General features: G+C 43.8%; 1 protein-coding gene across 10 annotated transcripts in view; it reads left to right on the top strand.

The window, feature by feature from the left end:
* The window catches only part of HNRNPM (heterogeneous nuclear ribonucleoprotein M), a 43,906-nt gene that overhangs the window by 3,242 nt on the left and 23,811 nt on the right, over positions 1–16,853 (top strand). For 7 of the 10 annotated variants that reach the window (XM_010388836.2, XM_010388837.2, XM_010388835.2 and 4 more), the window contains exons 2-3: positions 8,513–8,682; positions 15,996–16,048. In XM_010388836.2, coding sequence (XP_010387138.2) covers positions 8,513–8,682; positions 15,996–16,048 — 223 coding nt within the window. The remainder of the gene's footprint in view (positions 1–8,512; positions 8,683–15,995; positions 16,049–16,853) is intronic. The other 3 variants (XM_010388840.2, XM_010388838.2, XM_010388839.2) reach the window with 1 other exon arrangement.

Genomic DNA, 16,853 nt, shown 5'->3' with positions numbered 1-16,853 from the left:
GATTTGAGTATATGCTTTATTAAGAACTGAAGTTGTGCTGCGTGTAGTGGATCACACCTGTAATCCCAGCACTTTGGGAGGCTGAGGTGAGAGGACTATTTGAGCTCAGTAGTGCAAGACCAGCCTGGGCAACATGGCAAAACCCTGTCTCTACCAAAAAAAAAACAACAAAACAAAACACTGAAGTTGCTATAGCGTTTTAGGGTTGGAGCACTGGTGGCCAGCTAATGGGCAGTGAATTTAGATTTTTATCTTGAAAGCCCTTGAGAGACAGGAGGAAAATAGAAACTTGATTCTTTGGACTTCAGTCTCTACCAGGAGTGGAGTATGCAGTAGACCAAAAACGCAGTGAGCTAGCAAGCTCCATCTGGGAACCCAGGTTGGAAATCTTGTTTTGCAGTTCCTTCTCTCCTGGGTGTGAGAAGAGGATTTGCTTAATTTTGATGAGAAATCTGTTCCATTTAAAGTCAGTCAAGATTCAGAGTTAGGGTATAGTAAGGAAAAAAGTTCATTTTAGGGGAATGTATAGGTTTTTAAAAAACATTTAAACGCTGTCCTTGAGTCATTTTTATTTTTATTATTTTATTTTATTATTTTTTGAGACGGAGTCTTGCTCTGTCACCCAGGCTGGAGTGCAGTGGCGCGATTGCAGTTCACTGCAAGCTCCGCCTCCTGGGTTCACACCATTCTCCTGCCTCAGCCTCCGAGTAGCTGGGACTACAGGCGCCCACCACTACACCCGGCTAATTTTTTTGTATTTTTTTAGTAGACACAGGATTCCACCCTGTTAGCCAGGATGGTCTTGATCTCCTAAGTTTGTGATCCGCCCTCCTTGGCCTCCCAAAGTTCTGGGATTACAGGCGTGAGCCACCGCGCCCAGCCCCTAGTCCTGAGTAGTTTTGTGGGTGAATCAGACACAGATGGATTGGTTATTTTTAAAAATAAAAATATGTATTTAGGGTAGATTCCCGAGGAGGTAGTGTTAGGGTTGACTCTGTTTTTACAATCAAGAAAACTTTCTTTTTTTTTTTTTTTTTTTTTTTTGAGACGGGAGTCTTGCTCTATCGCCCAGGCTGGAGTGCAGTGGCCAGATTTCGGCTCACTGCAAGCTCCGCCTCCCGGGTTTACGCCATTCTCCTGCCTCAGCTTCCCGATTAGCTGGGACTACAGGCGCCCGCCACCTCGCCCGGCTAGATTTTTTGTATTATTTTAGTAGAGATGAGGTTTCACCGTGTTAGCCAGGACGGTCTCGATCTCCTGACCTCGTGATCCGCCCATCTCGGCCTCCCAAAGTGCTGGGATTACAGGCTTGAGCCACCGCGCCCGGCCAAGAAAACTTTCATTTTAAACAGTTAAATCCAGGTTCAGGAACTTGATCTAAAGACTCCAGGGGAGGCCATCCTGACTCCCAGGCAGCTTGCTGCTTTCATAATACTACCTTGATAACCACTCAGTAAACAGTCATTTGAATTGTTTTATTTAAATCAGATTCTCTATACAATGCATTTGAGTGTTTGCTGTACTTTAAAAAGTGATTGTTTATTCCGTGAAAAGGACTTTGGAGGCATGTCAGATTGTGAGCTCAAGATTAGAAGACAGGGTTTTGGATTATTTGAATGCATGCTGCCAGGTCTTTGCTTTCACTCTGCTCTGTTTTTTTTTTTTTTTTTTTTTTCTGGTTAGGGAAAGAGATACTAGCCTGCGAAGATTAGCTTGCTTGTTTTTTTTTTTTTTTTTTTTTTTTTTGAGACGGAGTATCGCTCTGTCGTCCAGGCTGGAGTGCAGTGGCCAGATCTCAGCTCACTGCAAGCTCCGCCTCCCGGGTTTACGCCATTCTCCTGACTCAGCCTCCCGAGTAGCTGGGACTACAGGCGCCCGCCACCTCGCCCGGCTAGTTTTTTGTATTTTTTAGTAGAGACGGGGTTTCACCGTGTTAGCCAGGATGGTCTTGATCTCCTGACCTCGTGATCCGCCCGTCTCGGCCTCCCAAAGTGCTGGGATTACAGGCTTGAGCCACCGCGCCCGGCCGCTTGCTTGTTTTTTTGGGAAGGGTGGTTCTCCAGTGGGCTTCGCCATTACCATATTTTGCAGTCATAGGGTTAAAAGCTAAATTGTCCCTTTGGTAGTCTATGATGATGGTAATGCCTAGGTTTTCTCAGCTTTGGCTCTGGTTGGCTTGTTTTAAAACCTGAACAGTAGACGTCTAGGAGTAAATCAGTCTGCCTCTCTACCCTTCTCGATAAAATTATTGGTAGCAAAATACATCATTGCCTCAGTTACTGTGTGCCAAGAGTCTCTTTTAAAGCTGTAAGCGGGTAGGTGGTAACCTCCATAGGACCGAGGCCTAGTGATGACTTGGTGACCCTAGCTCTTAGCCACATGCAGTACTGCCTCCTTAGATAAGCTGCTTTTTGTTATGCCATTCTTTGTTGATTGTCACAGCGTCCCTCTGAGCTACCATGCATACAGGTTGTGCTGGTTTTGCTGGTAAAGCACTAGAGACGGAAAGAGCTTGAGTCATGTGGGTAGCTCAGTGGTGGCCTTGGAGCTGGGATGGTGCTGTGAATAGTGCTCTCCACACCTTACATGCATTAGAGCAGCACAGGACTTAAGGGATTTCTGTGATGAGTCACTTTATGTAAGGGATGGTTCTCACGCGGGCAGAGGGGTCCTTGTCCCTCAGGAGATGTGATCACAATTTCAGGGTATTGGGATTGCTGTTTCAAACTGCACCCATCCCTTGATTTAGAAACTTCACAAGTAGTGAGTGTTATGCATGGGAATGGCATGGAGATGTTAAGAGAGTGTAGGCAGTCACTATTTGGTAGTCTTTTGCAGGTTAGAGGCACAATCTTTTTATTAGTTTTTTCTTTTTTTTGAGATGGAGTTTCACTCTTGTCCCTCAGGCTGGAATGCAGCGTACTGATCACTGATTCACTCCTAGCCTTCTGCTCTTCAGGCTTTAAAACAAGCCAGCCAGAGCCAGTGTACTCCAGCTCCTGGGCTCAAGCGATCCTTCCACCTCAGCCTTCTGAGTAAATAGGACCAAAGGCAGATGGTACCATGCCTAGCTAATATTTTGTAGAGATGGGGTTATACCATGTTGCCTAGGCTGTTCTTGAACTCCTGAGCTCAAGCGATCCACTCACCTTGGCCTCCCAAAGTGCTGGGATTACAGGCATTAACTATATTTTTAATTTATTTTTTATTTTTATTTTTTGAGATGGAGTTTTGTTCTTGTTGCCCAGGCTGGAGTGCAGTGGCGCGATCTTGGCTCACTGCAACCTCCGCCTCCCGTTCAAGTGATTCTCCTGCCTCAGCCTCCCAAGTAGCGAGTAGCTGGGATTACAGGCGCCCGCCGCCATGCCCGGCTAATTTTTGTTTTTGTTTTGTTTTTGAGACGGAGTTTCACTCTTGTCACCTAGGCTGGAGTCCAGTGGCACAATCTCAGCTCATTGCAACCTCCACCTCCTGGATTCAAGAGATTCTCCTGCCTCAGCCTCTTGAGTAGCTGGGATTACAGGCGCCTGCCACCACGCCCAGCTAATTTTTGTATTTTTAGTAGAGACAGGGTTTGATCATGTTGGCCAGGCTGGTCTCAAACTCCTGACCTAAGATAATCCATCTGCCTCAGCCTCCCAAAGTCCTAGGATTACAGACGTGAGCCACTATGCCTGGCCTGATTTTTGTATTTTTAGTAGAGACAGATTTCCACCATGTTGGCCAGGCTGGTCTTGAACTTCTGACCTCAGGTGGTCTGCCCGCCTCAGCCTCCCAAAGTGTTGGGATTATAGGCGGGAGCCACCGCGCCCAACCAAAAGTTAGAAAGACTTGCAAAGTTAAGTTTTTATATATATATATACATGGACTAGAGAAGAACATTCCCCTAATTTTATCCTGAAGATAGTGAGAAAATAGGATTGGACATGTTAAAAAAAGAGCTTTTCAGGACATCACTTTTATACCATCACATAATCTGAACTTGAATATATCTCTCCCCTCCCCTTCCCTTCCCCTTTCCTTGCTGAGACAGGGTCTCCCTCTGTTACCCAGGCTGGAGTGTAGTGAGTGGTCCAATCTTGGCTCACTGTACCCTTGACCTCTTGGAGCCAGGCTGTCTTCTTTCTGCATTGCTGGGCACAGTCGTGCACCAACATGCCTGGCTAATTTTTTGTATTTTTTTGTAGGGACACGGTTTTGCCAGGTTACCCAGGCTGGTCTCAGACTCCTGAATTCAAGCACTCAACTCACCTCAGCCTCCCAAACTGCTGGGACTACAGGCATGAGCCACCATAGCCAGTCTGCTTGAATAAGTGTCTTGAATGATATTTCTTTGAGGGTCATTCTCTACGAGTCTGTCAAGAATTGAGTTGGTGGTGGTAGATTTCCAAAAAGGTCAATTTTTTAAAACCTGGAAATGACAAGGGATAGTTCTAACCTCTTTACTGAGGAAACCTCTCGGAGGGAATGATTAGCCAGGGAAGGATTTGTTTGCAGAGGTGCTGTGCCCTTTAAGCATGGTGAGAGCCGCTTTCTCAATGGGAGTCATGTGATGTGGATTAACCCCAAACCAAATGCTCAGCTTCTGTGGTTACATTGGGTAGTTGATTGGTAGCCATAGTATGCACCTGTGGAATATAGGTTAGACACTTTGTTACCTGCTTTGGCTATAATTATTTATACATTTAGTAGCTTATAGGTGAGTTTAAGCAGTCTGGTGAAAACAGACTGGAAATATTCATCATGGACTCTGTGTCAGAATGTTTTTTATTGTAAATCTTAAAGTATTTGGGACTTCAAAAGTAACAATATTAAAATTCATTTCCATCTGTGAATCCTCTGGTGGACCATGATGTGTAGATTGTGTTATGTTTTATGAGTTTTTCTAACACTTTCATCATCATTTTCCAGGAAAGAGTAGGAGATGATTTGGCAGATAGTTTCTGTTTGGCAGACTTTGGTGAAGGACTTTCTTTTGGAATAGACAAGTGGCCTGGGTAACAGTTGTAGTTCTCCTGTGGGGCCTGCTTTGTGGCGTGAAGCCAGTTTTGTGGACTCAGGTAGGTTGCGTTCTAGGCACCTAGGATTGGAGCCGCCATAACATCACCTTATCTGCCAGCCCCTGGGAAGGGAAACCTATTGATTGTGTACTGGTGTAGTTGAGATCACAGAGAAAGCTGCTTTCCTTGGTTTTACCTTGTGTCAAGTTGGGTGTAGCTCACACCAGTGATACCTTTGCTGGGATACCCCTTGGCACTCTTGTGTTTGGGGACTACACAAAGTTTCTGACTTTAAAGTGTTTCCAAGTGAATATGTTACTAATTTTGAGACAGAGTCTTGCTTTGTCAACTAGGCTGGAGTGCAGTGGTGCAATCATAGTTCACTGTAACCTTGACCCCCTGGACTCGAGCCATCCTCCCAGCTCAGCCTCCTGAGTAGCTGGGACTACAGGTGCACGACACCACACTCAGATAATTATTATTATTTTAAAAAATAAAGACGGGGTCTTACTGTGTCGAACTCTTAGGCTTAAGTAAGATTCTCCTGCCTTGACCTCCCAAAGTGCTAGGATTATAGGTGTGAGCCACCACACCTGGTCTCTAGTGAATCCTTTTTTTTGTTTGTTTTGAGACAGAGTCTCATTCTGTCTGTCACTCAGACTGGAGTGCAGTGGTGTGATCTCGGCTCACTGCAACCTCTGTCCCCCAGGTTCAAGCGATTCTCTTGCCTCAGCCTCCTGAGAGCTGGGATTGCGGGCATGTGCCACCACGCCCAGCTAATTTTTGTATTTTTGGTAGAGATGGGGTTTCATCATGTTGGCCAGGCTGGTCTTTTTTTTTTGAGATGGAGTCTCGCTCTGTCGCCCAGGCTGGAATGCAGTGGCCGGATCTCAGCTCACTGCAAGCTCCGCCTCCCGGGTTTACGCCATTCTCCTACCTCAGCCTCCCGAGTAGCTGGGACTACAGGCGCCTGCCACCACGCCCGGCTAGTTTTTTGTATTTTTTTAGTAGAGACGGGGTTTCACTGTGTTAGCCAGGATGGTCTCGATCTCCTGACCTTGTGATCCGCCTGTTTCGGCCTCCCAAAGTGCTGGGATTACAGGCTTGAGCCACCACGCCTGGCCTCCAGGCTGGTCTTGAACTCCTGACCTCGAGTGATCCGCCTGCCTCAGCCTTCCAAAGTGCTGAGATTACAGGTGGGAGCCACTGCGCCTGGCCTCAAGTAAATAACATTTTAAAATAGTAGCTTCTCTGGCTACTATCTGGTGTTTAAACACTACCTTTCTGCCATGGAAGAAATTTATATCCCAGAATAAAGATCAGTCCTTCAATTAAAGATACTTTTATAAATTGTTAATACTGTAGTCTTGGCTTTTTGTTTTTTTCCAGTTTTGTCATGGATCACAAATTCTGCAGTAGAGCCTGTGGTCTGGGAGTCACTGGATTCTCACTGGCGGCACATAGGGCTCGGGAAGCAGAAAGTGCAAGGCTCAGTTGCTTAAGAAACTTGAGGTGGCTTCTGGCTCCTCACTTGTTCCTGGTCAGCTCTCAGCCGTGCCTCTTTGTAGTCAGAGGGGTTGTGCTTGAGCTGGCAGTTGAGGGAAGAGCCCTGGCAGCCAGTGCCCGGGCTTCCAAGCCTGATGGCTGCTACCTAGAGATGGTTGGTGTTACAGTGTGGTGGCTCCTAACACACAAAGGTAAAGAGTGCGATGGGAAGGCCATGCCAGAAAAGCAGCCACCCTTCTTTGCCAAAGGCAGGATTGTTTGCATGCTGTCTTCCTCCTCCCAGCGTTGCTCAGACTCGAGTTTCCCCGCTTCAAAGTAGTAGGGTTGTATAGGGAATGGTTTCTTTCCCACCTTTTTGGATTTTTTAAAAAGTGCTTAAAATATACATAAAATAGACCATTTTAACCATCTTAAGTGTGCAGTGAAGTATGGTGTTTTGCAGCAATCACCTCTGCCCATTCCTAGAACTTTTATTCTCATCCCAAATGAAATTCTGTGCTCAGTGTTGAATAACTTCCCATTTCTGCCTCCCCCTAGGCCCGGGTAACCTCTGTTCTACTTTCTGTGTACGGATTTGCTTATCAGAGGTATTTAATAAGTGGAATCGTACAATATTTGGCCTTCAGTGACTGGCTTGTTTCACTGAGCATAATGCCCTCAAGGTTCATGCATGTTGTAGCCTTTGTTAGGATTTCCTTCCTTTTTGTGGCTGAGAAATCCATCCTGATGCACGGATATCCCATGTTTTGTTCATTCCATTCATCTTTTGGTAGACACTTGCGTTGTTTCTACCTTTTGGCTTGTATGAATAGTGCTGCTATGGACATTGGCATATGTGTATGAATCCCTACTTTTAATTCTTTTGGGTATATACCTAGCAGTGGAATTGCTGGGTTATAGTAATTCTGTGTTTAATTTTGAGTGACCACCTAACTGTTTTCCATGGTGGCTGCATCATTTTATGCTTCCCCCCTCTTTTTTTTTTTTTTTTTTTTTTGAGAAGGAGTCTCGCTCTGTCACCCAGGCTGGGGTGCAGTGGCCAGATCTCAGCTCACTGCAAACTCCGCCTCCCGGGTTTACGCCATTCTCCTGCCTCAGCCTCCCGAGTCGCTGGGACTACAGGCGCCCGCCACCTCGCCCGGCTAGTTTTTTGTATTTTTTTAGTAGAGACGGGGTTTCACCGTGTCAGCCAGGATGGTCTCGATCTCCTGACCTCGTGATCCGCCCGTCTCGGCCTCCCAAAGTGCTGGGATTACAGGCTTGAGCCACCGCGCCCGGCCTTTTTTTTTTTTTTTTTTTAACACTATGAGAGACACTTGTTTGTGAAGCTAAAATTGGTTGGGCCTGTGTGTACTACCTCATATTTCCATTCCGTGAAGTCTTGGAAATCATCCTTCTCTTTTCCTGTTTCTGTCTTGGAATTAACACACCTTGGTCAGGGAGTTGGCCTCACCATTGTCTCTGTTACTCTCCATAGGAGTATTTTGTAAGCCCAGGAAAGTGTACTTTTCCTTGCAAATGCTTTCTGCCCCATGGAGCCTTTAGTTTGAATGTCTTAATTCAAAATCAACATTAGTCTTGTCTTTGCTTTTTTTGAGACAGGGTCTCGCTCTGTTGCCCTAGGCTGGAATACAGTAGGATGATCATAGCTCGCTGGTGCCTGGAACACCTGAGTTTAAGTGATCCTCCCATCTCACCCTCCCTACTAGCTGGGAGTGCAAATGTGCCACCACACCTGGCTAAGTTTTATATATATATATATTTTTTGTAGAGATAGGGTCTTGCTGTGTTGCCCAGGCTAGTCTTGAACTCCTGGCCTTAAATGATCCCCCCTTCTTGGCTCCCAAAGTGCTAGGATTACAGGTGTGAGCCACCGCATCTGTCCAGTACTAGTCTTGTGTCATATGTAACTTAGCATGGAATTGTAAACCTGGCAAATCAAATAATTGTCTTTCACATTGTGCTGACATATAAACCCTTTACCTTTTTTTCTCTTTTGAATTCAGTGAAGGAGAACGACCTGCTCAGAATGAGAAGAGGAAGGAGAAAAACATAAAAAGAGGAGGCAATCGCTTTGAGCCATATGCCAATCCAACTAAAAGATACAGAGCCTTCATTACAAACATACCTTTTGACGTGAAATGGCAGTCACTTAAAGACCTGGTTAAAGAAAAAGGTAATGGTACTGGTGATTGAGTAGGGTGAAAAGGTTGGTGTGTCATCTTTTCTGTGGCTGATTCCTTGGTTATTTTTGGTCAGTGGAAGCGGCTCTGGGTAGAGCATGTTCTTTCCAGGCTTAAGCGTGAAGCCCCCTTACCGCACCTCAGTTTTTTTTTTTTTTTTGGTTTTGTTTTGTGTTTTTTTGTTTTGTTTTGTTTTGTTTTGTGGTCATGCCCCTGTGTGTCAAACAGGATGGTTTATATGGTCCTTTGGCCTACAGTTGGTTTTACTGGCTTAGTATGGTTAATAAGGCTTCAATTAGGCTTCCGGGGAGCCTTTTTGTGTTGAAATTTTTTGAATTTTGCACATTAGGTGGGAGAGATTTTTCCTTTCTTTCCTTTTCTTTATTTTTTTTTTTCTTTTTTCTTTTTTTTTTTTTTTTAAGCTTTTTAAGTTTCACAGGAAGATAGCTTGTTTAAAATTTTGTGGATGTCTTCCTGGGATCAAAATTTGGTAGCTGGACCTTTTGCTTCTCAGATTCCAAACTATAAAACGTTAGCCTGTATTAACTATTAGGCTTTTTCCCCTCTGGGAAAAAAATAGAGTAGGTTGGCCATTGGAGAGCTCAAAATAAGGTATCTGCTTTGTAACGCGGTGCCTTAGGATGTGGATTGTCAGCCTAGGTATCCACCTTCCAGCCGAGGGCAGAGGAAGCAACCAAGCTCTGCTGCCACCAGGAGGCCCGAGGAGGCCTGCCTCTGTGATCCTCACCCCCGTGCACACTGCGGTGTTCTCTCTCTCTCTCCTCCTTCCCTCCTGTGCTGCTGTCGTCTTCCTTTCTTTACTGATTCTTGGCCCTGCTGGTGGCACTTAGGACTAAAGAGACTGCTCAGCCCTGGTTTAGACAACACCGTGGTAGAGAACAATTTGTATATTGCCTTGAGGCCCCCATCCCGACCTAGACTCAACTACCCTTCATGGAGTCTTTGCATGACTGAAAGGTATTGGTTTTCTGGAGCATTCATTATGAAAAGAGATGTGAGCTTGATTTGTCAAATGATTTAACATTTCAGTGACAGATGCCCCGTGGATAGGCCATTTTGGTATGTGTACTGGTGCTCCCTGCATTGGGTTTTGAAATTATGAATGGCACTGCCATCATTGTCCCATCACTTATTTTGACCATGACATGCAAGAAGCACTAGGCACTGTGAACCTCTCCAGACAGTCATGCGTGCTGCTCCCACGTGGTATTTCTCCAGATAACACAGATGGAAAAACGTTTTGGTGTGAGATTGATGTGCCTACCTTGATCAGCCAAATCATTCCTGCCATTGCTCCTAGGGCAAGAGTGCAGTTTCTTTTTGTCTGAGGGCGTGTCATGCTGCATCCCAGATGCAGTGTTCTTGGTTTTTGGGACTGCTGCTTCAATAGAAGCTTAGAATTTCTGTACAGTACAGTTGGGCCTCATTCGAATTAGCTTTTGGAATAACCTCCAAATTTGTGTTCTCGTGATTTGGTTGAACCGCTGAATTGCTATTTCCATTGATAATAAGGTATAGTAGTTCCAAGAACCAGGAATGTGGCTTTGAAAATGTAATTGTTAGAATTTTGTAAGCGATTGCAGGCCAAATTATTTTTTCATTTTTAGGAGTGTGTGAACCAGTTTTGGGACATGCTGGATAAAGTAGGTGACATTTTTACTGCTTTACCATTCAGTAATTCGGTTTGGGAAACCTTAAAGCTGGTAGTAGCAGCAGCAGCCATGGTGTTTCTGGATGTAGAAGCAGTTCACCTCAATTCACTATTTTGCACTCTTAAGTGTGGAGCCAGCCTGGTGGTTGATTTGGATACTTCCAAACTGGTTCTCATATTCCCCTGGCATACTGCTACGAATGCCCGGGCTCAGCCCTCTCAGTGTATTTTTGGTGGTGTAATTTAGAATTACAGGTGTGCAGTAAATCAGTTATTTTTAATGAGCCTTAAAATGTTCTTGTTTAGAGCTCCCCTGTACTGGTTAAATTAATTACTTTGCTGTTTAATTAAATTATTAGCAGTATAGGATTGTGGGTAAAGTGACTCATAAGAGAAAGGTAATCTTTTTATGGTAATACTTATATTCAGTATGTGAGGTCTAAAGAAATTTACTGTGTTTACATACATATGACTCCTTAAGAAATACTCTTCTTATTATGTGCTTTTAAAAAGATATTTTTATTCCCGTTTTGGTATACAAAAAATGTTTAAGTGGTTAGTTTACATCTGAAATATTTACTTGAAATCTGTTGCCAATAAGTTTAAAGTGTTTTGAAGACTATACACAGGAAGAACTGGCAGATAGAGGCACTTACAACCCTAAAAGTATTAGTCTCAAAATAATTCCAAAACACAGAGATTTGGGCTGTCGTAATCTAAGCACTCTTTATCAGTCTGCATTTTAAGGTCTGATTAATCTTAGCCTTGTTTCAGGAAATGAGTAGAACAGAACTAGAATTAGTTGTCCTCAACTGAAATTTTCTGTCATTGTAGCACTATCTAATTGCAGCCTCTCGGAACTAAAGTAGCTAGCTTTGAGAGGCCAAGAGGGGAGCATTTTTTTCTAAGGATACTCCTGGGGGAGATTGTCTCACATGTTCCTCCCTCCCTCCCTCTTGATCCTCTTGCCATCTTTCATACCAGCTGCATATTCTCCAGCTTTAATTTTAGCATTTAGCAGCATTCTAGGATTTCCTTTTAAAAATCCACATAGGAAGTGAACTGGTCATTTATGCCTTTGAAAGTGACTTAACAGTCTACAGCTCCCCAGTTTGTATCCTGACAGGTAAAGGGATATGCACTTAAAGTGATTGACCATAAGGACTGGGTGGAAAAAATAAAGATTTCTGTGAGAAAAGGCGATCTTAGGCTTTTAAACTTAGTGTTGTGCTACATTTGTTTGAGACCATCAAGTCCTGTGTGAGTGGTGGAAGCTCCTTGCTGGGCGGCTGCTCCTGGCCTCACCAGGCAGCCGGCAGCACCCAGGTGGGGCAGTGCCACCAGAGCAGGACTGATCTGCACCTGCAATGAGTAAACAGAGCCCAGGTTGAGGAAGGAAGGTCGGGGATGTAGTTTACCCTCAGTCAATCCCAAGTTTAGCAGCAGTCAGTTTAACTTGTGTAAGCAAAGATTTCTTTTAAGCACTTAATCCTTCTGTTAGTATTTAATGCACCACTTTAAGTAAATTTCAAATTGCAGCTAACAGAAAACTAAAGCCCAGAGGGCAAGTGTAGTCCAATAGAAAGCCTCCATCTTGGCTCCTGGAGATAATTTGCATTGTGGGTCTATTAGGCAGACCTGTATTTTCAGTTTAAATGAAATTCCTACCCAGTCTACTTGCTCCTTCATATTTTCCTTTGTTGGAAATGCAACCTGCATTTTATTTGTTTTGTTTTTGAGATGGAGTCTTGCTCTTTCTCCCGGGATGGAATGAAGTGGCGTGATCTTGGCTCACTGCAACCTCCGTCCCCTGGGTTCAAGCGATTCTCCTGTGCCTGCCTCCCAAGTAGCTGGGATTATAGGCACCTGCCACCACACCCAGTTAATTTTTGTATTTTTAGTAGAGACTGGGTTTCACCATGTTGGCCAGGCTGGTCTTGAACTCTTGACCCCAGGTAATCCTCTTGCCTTGGCCTCCCAAAGTGCTAGGATTACAGGCCTGGCCACAGCCTGCATTTTAGAAAGGCCTGTTATGCTAAAGCGTTCATATGTGTGAATACTTAGGTTGAGCCCCAGCAGTGCAGCCTGTCTGGCTTACCCTGTGTGGTCTCTGGTGTTAGGGAAGCAATACCGTTCTGTTGTTGCCACGCAATTAAGGAGGAGCATGGGCTCTGTCATTTCCTAACATGTCCATAAGCCAAGTAGTTGTGTAGAATAATTATTTTGACATGTTTCAAGGTGTCTTTGTATTAAGGAGTGTGCATGTGTTCTGTGCACTCCGCTCCCCTGATAAAGTGGCAGCCTGAGAATTGACCGTTATGAACGGAAGAATGTTTTTTTTTTTTTTTGAGACGGAGTCTCTCTCTGTCGCCCGGACTGGAGTGCAGTGGCCGGATCTCAGCTCACTGCAAGCTCCGCCTCCCAGGTTTACGCCATTCTCCTGCCTCAGCCTCCCGAGTAGCTGGGACTACAGGCGCCCGCCACCTCGCCCGGCTAGTTTTTTGTATTTTTTAGTAGAGACGGGGTTTCACCGTGTTAGCCAGGATGGTCTCGATCTCCTGACCTCGTGATCCGCCCGTCTCGGCCTCCCAAAGTGCTGGGATTACAGCCACCGCGCCCAGCCAAGAATGTTTGACAACATGCCTGACTTGCAAGCCACGCCAACCTCTGTTTAGAAAAAAAATATTATAGGCCTTATCACATATGAATTCTCTTCAGTGAAGCTTCAGCCTCTGCATTCCCTCTTTTTTTTTTTTTTTTTTCAGACTTGAACAGTAAATGAGAACACAAAAACAAATACTCACTTTGCTAAAGGTTTGTGCAGGAGAGAGTGAGGTCACAGTAGCTGCAACGGACCACCTCAGTTCTTTTTGGGTTGCTTATCTGCTTATCCTCCTACTGTGTTTTAAGAATGATGCAGTGTTTTTAATAATTCACTTAAATGTTGGTCAAAAATGATTTCTTAGAGCATTTTAAATAGAGGTAGATAACATTTGGTGTTAGATTTTTTAATGTGTTAGTTTTTTCATTTCGCTATTTTGATGTTTTGGGCTGCAGCAGAATTTGTCTTAGCAGCCTACTCTTAGGATTCCGTGAATTCCATCCATGTTTACACAGGGAGAGGAGCAACCATATTTTTTATTAATAACTGCGAGTGCCGTTTCTGTAAGACTACTGCTACTGCCAAGCTGTCACCTCTGCCCCTGAGTCCTGACTGTGTGATCTGCTCTGGATGGTTTGCTCGTTAAACTTCACTTCATGGAATGTGACCAGACTGTGTTTACTTGGCAAATTTTGCCCTCCCATTCTTGTCGATAGTTGCGCTGACTACATGAGACAAATCTTTGCTTTGCTATTGTAGAACCAAAAGGGAGGTGGTCTTTTAAAGGCTCCATTTTCCTGTAGGAAAGTATGAATTAGCAGCTGTTGCAGATCCCTTAACACTTAATTGGTGGTCTCTCAGGGTAGAGGTTGGAATTTTATGAGTTTGTGAGGAGCACAATCATTACTGATGATCTTGGGAACAGCACTACTCATGCTGGACCCTTGGGTGACTGCTAAACAATGATACCATTTGAGGTAAAAAGAGGGAGAACATTTTAAGCAAATTTTTAATACAAAGGATTGAAGTCAGGTGTGTTATTACTAGACTAGACTGTTACGTGGAAAAAGTCCTAATTTCTAAACCTCTCTTTTTGTTAAAGTGGTTATGGCCATGGGAAAAAGTTTGGTTTGGATTTGCTTGGTTTCTGGGTTGCAATTACAGCTTTTTGACGACATGTCTTATGGACACAGACTAGAAACTTCCCATGCAACAGGATTTGAATTTCGACAACATGGTTGCAGCTCTCTTGAATTAATTATTGTGAGACTTTTTTTTTTTAAAGGTTATTAGGTGGTAGTCATAGCTGGTAGGGAATAAACTTGGGGCCTCTTCAGTCACTATTTTGACATTATGTGGCATTTTCATCAAAGTGGAGACAAGGGTTGGTGGTCCTTGAATGGCTGCTGCTCTTGAAACAAATGGCTTTTAACATGGCCTCAGGGCGGCCGCATTTTTGGAACTGCTTTAGTTTTTAAGGGTTAAATAAAGCCGCCTTGTACAACTGTCCCTTGGCTGTGATCATTTTTCAGTTTGCCCCACAGGAGTACATACTCCAAAAGTAAATTGTACTGATCCCTCCTATTTCCTTCTTCATTTCTTTGCACTGATGATTCTCTCTCCTGTTTTGTGCAAAGTGTCTGTTTAGTTCTGAAACATAATCAGGAGAGGACAAAGAGGGCGAGGCTCTACATGTAAACTTTGAACACTTGGCTTTCTTGCATTCAACCAGTGTGCAGAGCCACTAATAAATATGTCCTTCAGATCTTTAAATTTTTTGTAAAGTAATTTTATCTTGTTTTTCATTAAATTATTTTCTTCCTATAGCCTCATACTTTTAATGTCCTTTGAACAAAAGAGTTGGAATAGGCAGGACTTGTTGAGGCCGTTAAGCGGGTTGTTTTTACCCTTTTACTGCTAAACCAAACCGATCCAGAGGACAACAAAAGCCCATTTTTTGACTTTGGAGAGTCTGGTTAGAGATAGTTTTCTCCAGGGTAACACTTCACATTTGTTTTTTGTGTGCCATCTTCAAGTTCAGCAGCCATTCTGGTGGTTGTCTTGATGGATTCTAACATCTGGTCATGGTGGTCATGAATTGGCAATCCAAACCTTGAGGAAAATCTGCAGAAACTTTCGAAATGCTTTGTTTTCCCTTTTGTGTAGATTAGAATCATGTGAGTCTATTTAACTGTTTAAATACAAAATCTGAGCTCTAAATTTGAATTTATTTGTGTCCTTTAATGGGGAGGTTTAGAAAGCAGCAAGAATGAAGCCTGGCCTAATTCACTGAAGAGAATCCAGATGCTGCTCTGGTTTTGTGATCTTATTATATTCAGACATTCTGCCTCTACAGATGTGGAGCCTAGTGCTGTGTGCAGGACCAGCTATAAAATTTGTGGGGCCCAACACAAAACAAAAACAAGGGCCCTCTTGTTAAAAAAAACTAAGAATGTCATAGCAGCAATAACAGCATTGAACCAAGCTCAGGGCGCCCGAGTGCAGAGCTCTGTACGATTGCACGGGTTGCTCACCCGTGAAGCTGGCCCTGCGTCCGTGTGTGCCTGTGAGCTTATGCTTTCGCATACGTGCGTCCTTGTATTTATAGCATGTGAGCTCAGCCCGATGGCATCGCAATTTGTATGCATTTCACCTACTTGCCACCAATGAGAGTGTATGTGTAAAACTTCCTCCCTTCCCCAGAAAAGTAAATCACGCAGACTTCTTTCCTGTAGATTTGGATTGCCTCTAGTCATGAATGAGTCTTCCAGACAGGGAAATTGATACGGAAATCTGTGGAATAGCTTGTTTGTGGTGGGAGGAAAATCAAGGACATATTGTTAACGTATTTTCACCTACTTTTACTGCACACCTGTAATGCCTAGTTCGGTGGTTTAGAGAATATGGAGTGTTTCTGGGCTTTCTTATAAGGCAGAGGCTCCATACAAGGTTGCTGATGATTGTTCTAAATTCCCATTGTTTTCTTGGCTTTTCTCCCTTGGTTTATGTGTCGTCTGGAAACTGATTTGTAGTTGGTGAGGTAACATACGTGGAGCTCTTAATGGACGCTGAAGGAAAGTCAAGGGTAAGTGTCTGAGAGAATTTCTTCTGTGGATTTACTACATGAAAAATGTAACTGTATGGTGGCGTGGAATCGAATGAAATCAGGAAGGCAGTGAGTGCTCATGTTACAGTAGCTATGTTTGATTTTGCCAAACATTTGAGTGGGGTGGGAGGGGATTTGCAAACGGGAGTCCCGCTTTTCCAAATGGCTGGCCAAAGAGCTTTTTGGTATTCTGTTTGGATGCCCAATTTGGATAACTGGGGACCAATAGCAGCATTGTCTCTTTGTTAACAGAGGAATTGGCTGTGTGTGAATTATGCATGGAATTTTAGCGGTGGTATAATTAATGTAAAACGTGTGTTCTTGTCTAGAAAATGTTACTCTTGGTTGTTTGCTGAATTTGAAAGTTGTGTGAACCAAAGATTCCGAAAAGTTGCCTTTGTGCCAGTAAATTGTAAACCAAATATTAAAAACCTGAATGTTCAAAATTGGCCTCGTTTAAAGAGAACATAAACTATTTTCTGTCGTGCAATAGAATGGCTTAGAATAATCAAAAGGTTGAGCTTAACTTACGGAAGGGATGGATTTAGGAGGAATATGGTAAGGACTCGATTGAGTACAGAGGAAAGCAGATCTAAAGTTGGTGTGATTTCTTGGAGACCCTGAATTTAGGTCTGCTTATTAAACGTCAGCAGCTCTAGTGCAATGCTGGTAATGCGTAGGAGAAGGAGATACTAAGGAGCCCAGCTTTTAACAAGGAAGGCGAGGCACTTCTGTCAGCTTCCCCTTAGAAGAGTTCATTTTAAAAGACTTTGTGACATAAATC

The sequence above is a fragment of the Rhinopithecus roxellana genome, chromosome 8, assembly GCF_007565055.1.
Source record: "Rhinopithecus roxellana isolate Shanxi Qingling chromosome 8, ASM756505v1, whole genome shotgun sequence".
NCBI classification, from domain to species: domain Eukaryota; kingdom Metazoa; phylum Chordata; class Mammalia; order Primates; family Cercopithecidae; genus Rhinopithecus; species Rhinopithecus roxellana.
Note: the sequence above shows the minus strand (reverse complement) of the source record. Positions and strands in the feature narration are given on the sequence as shown.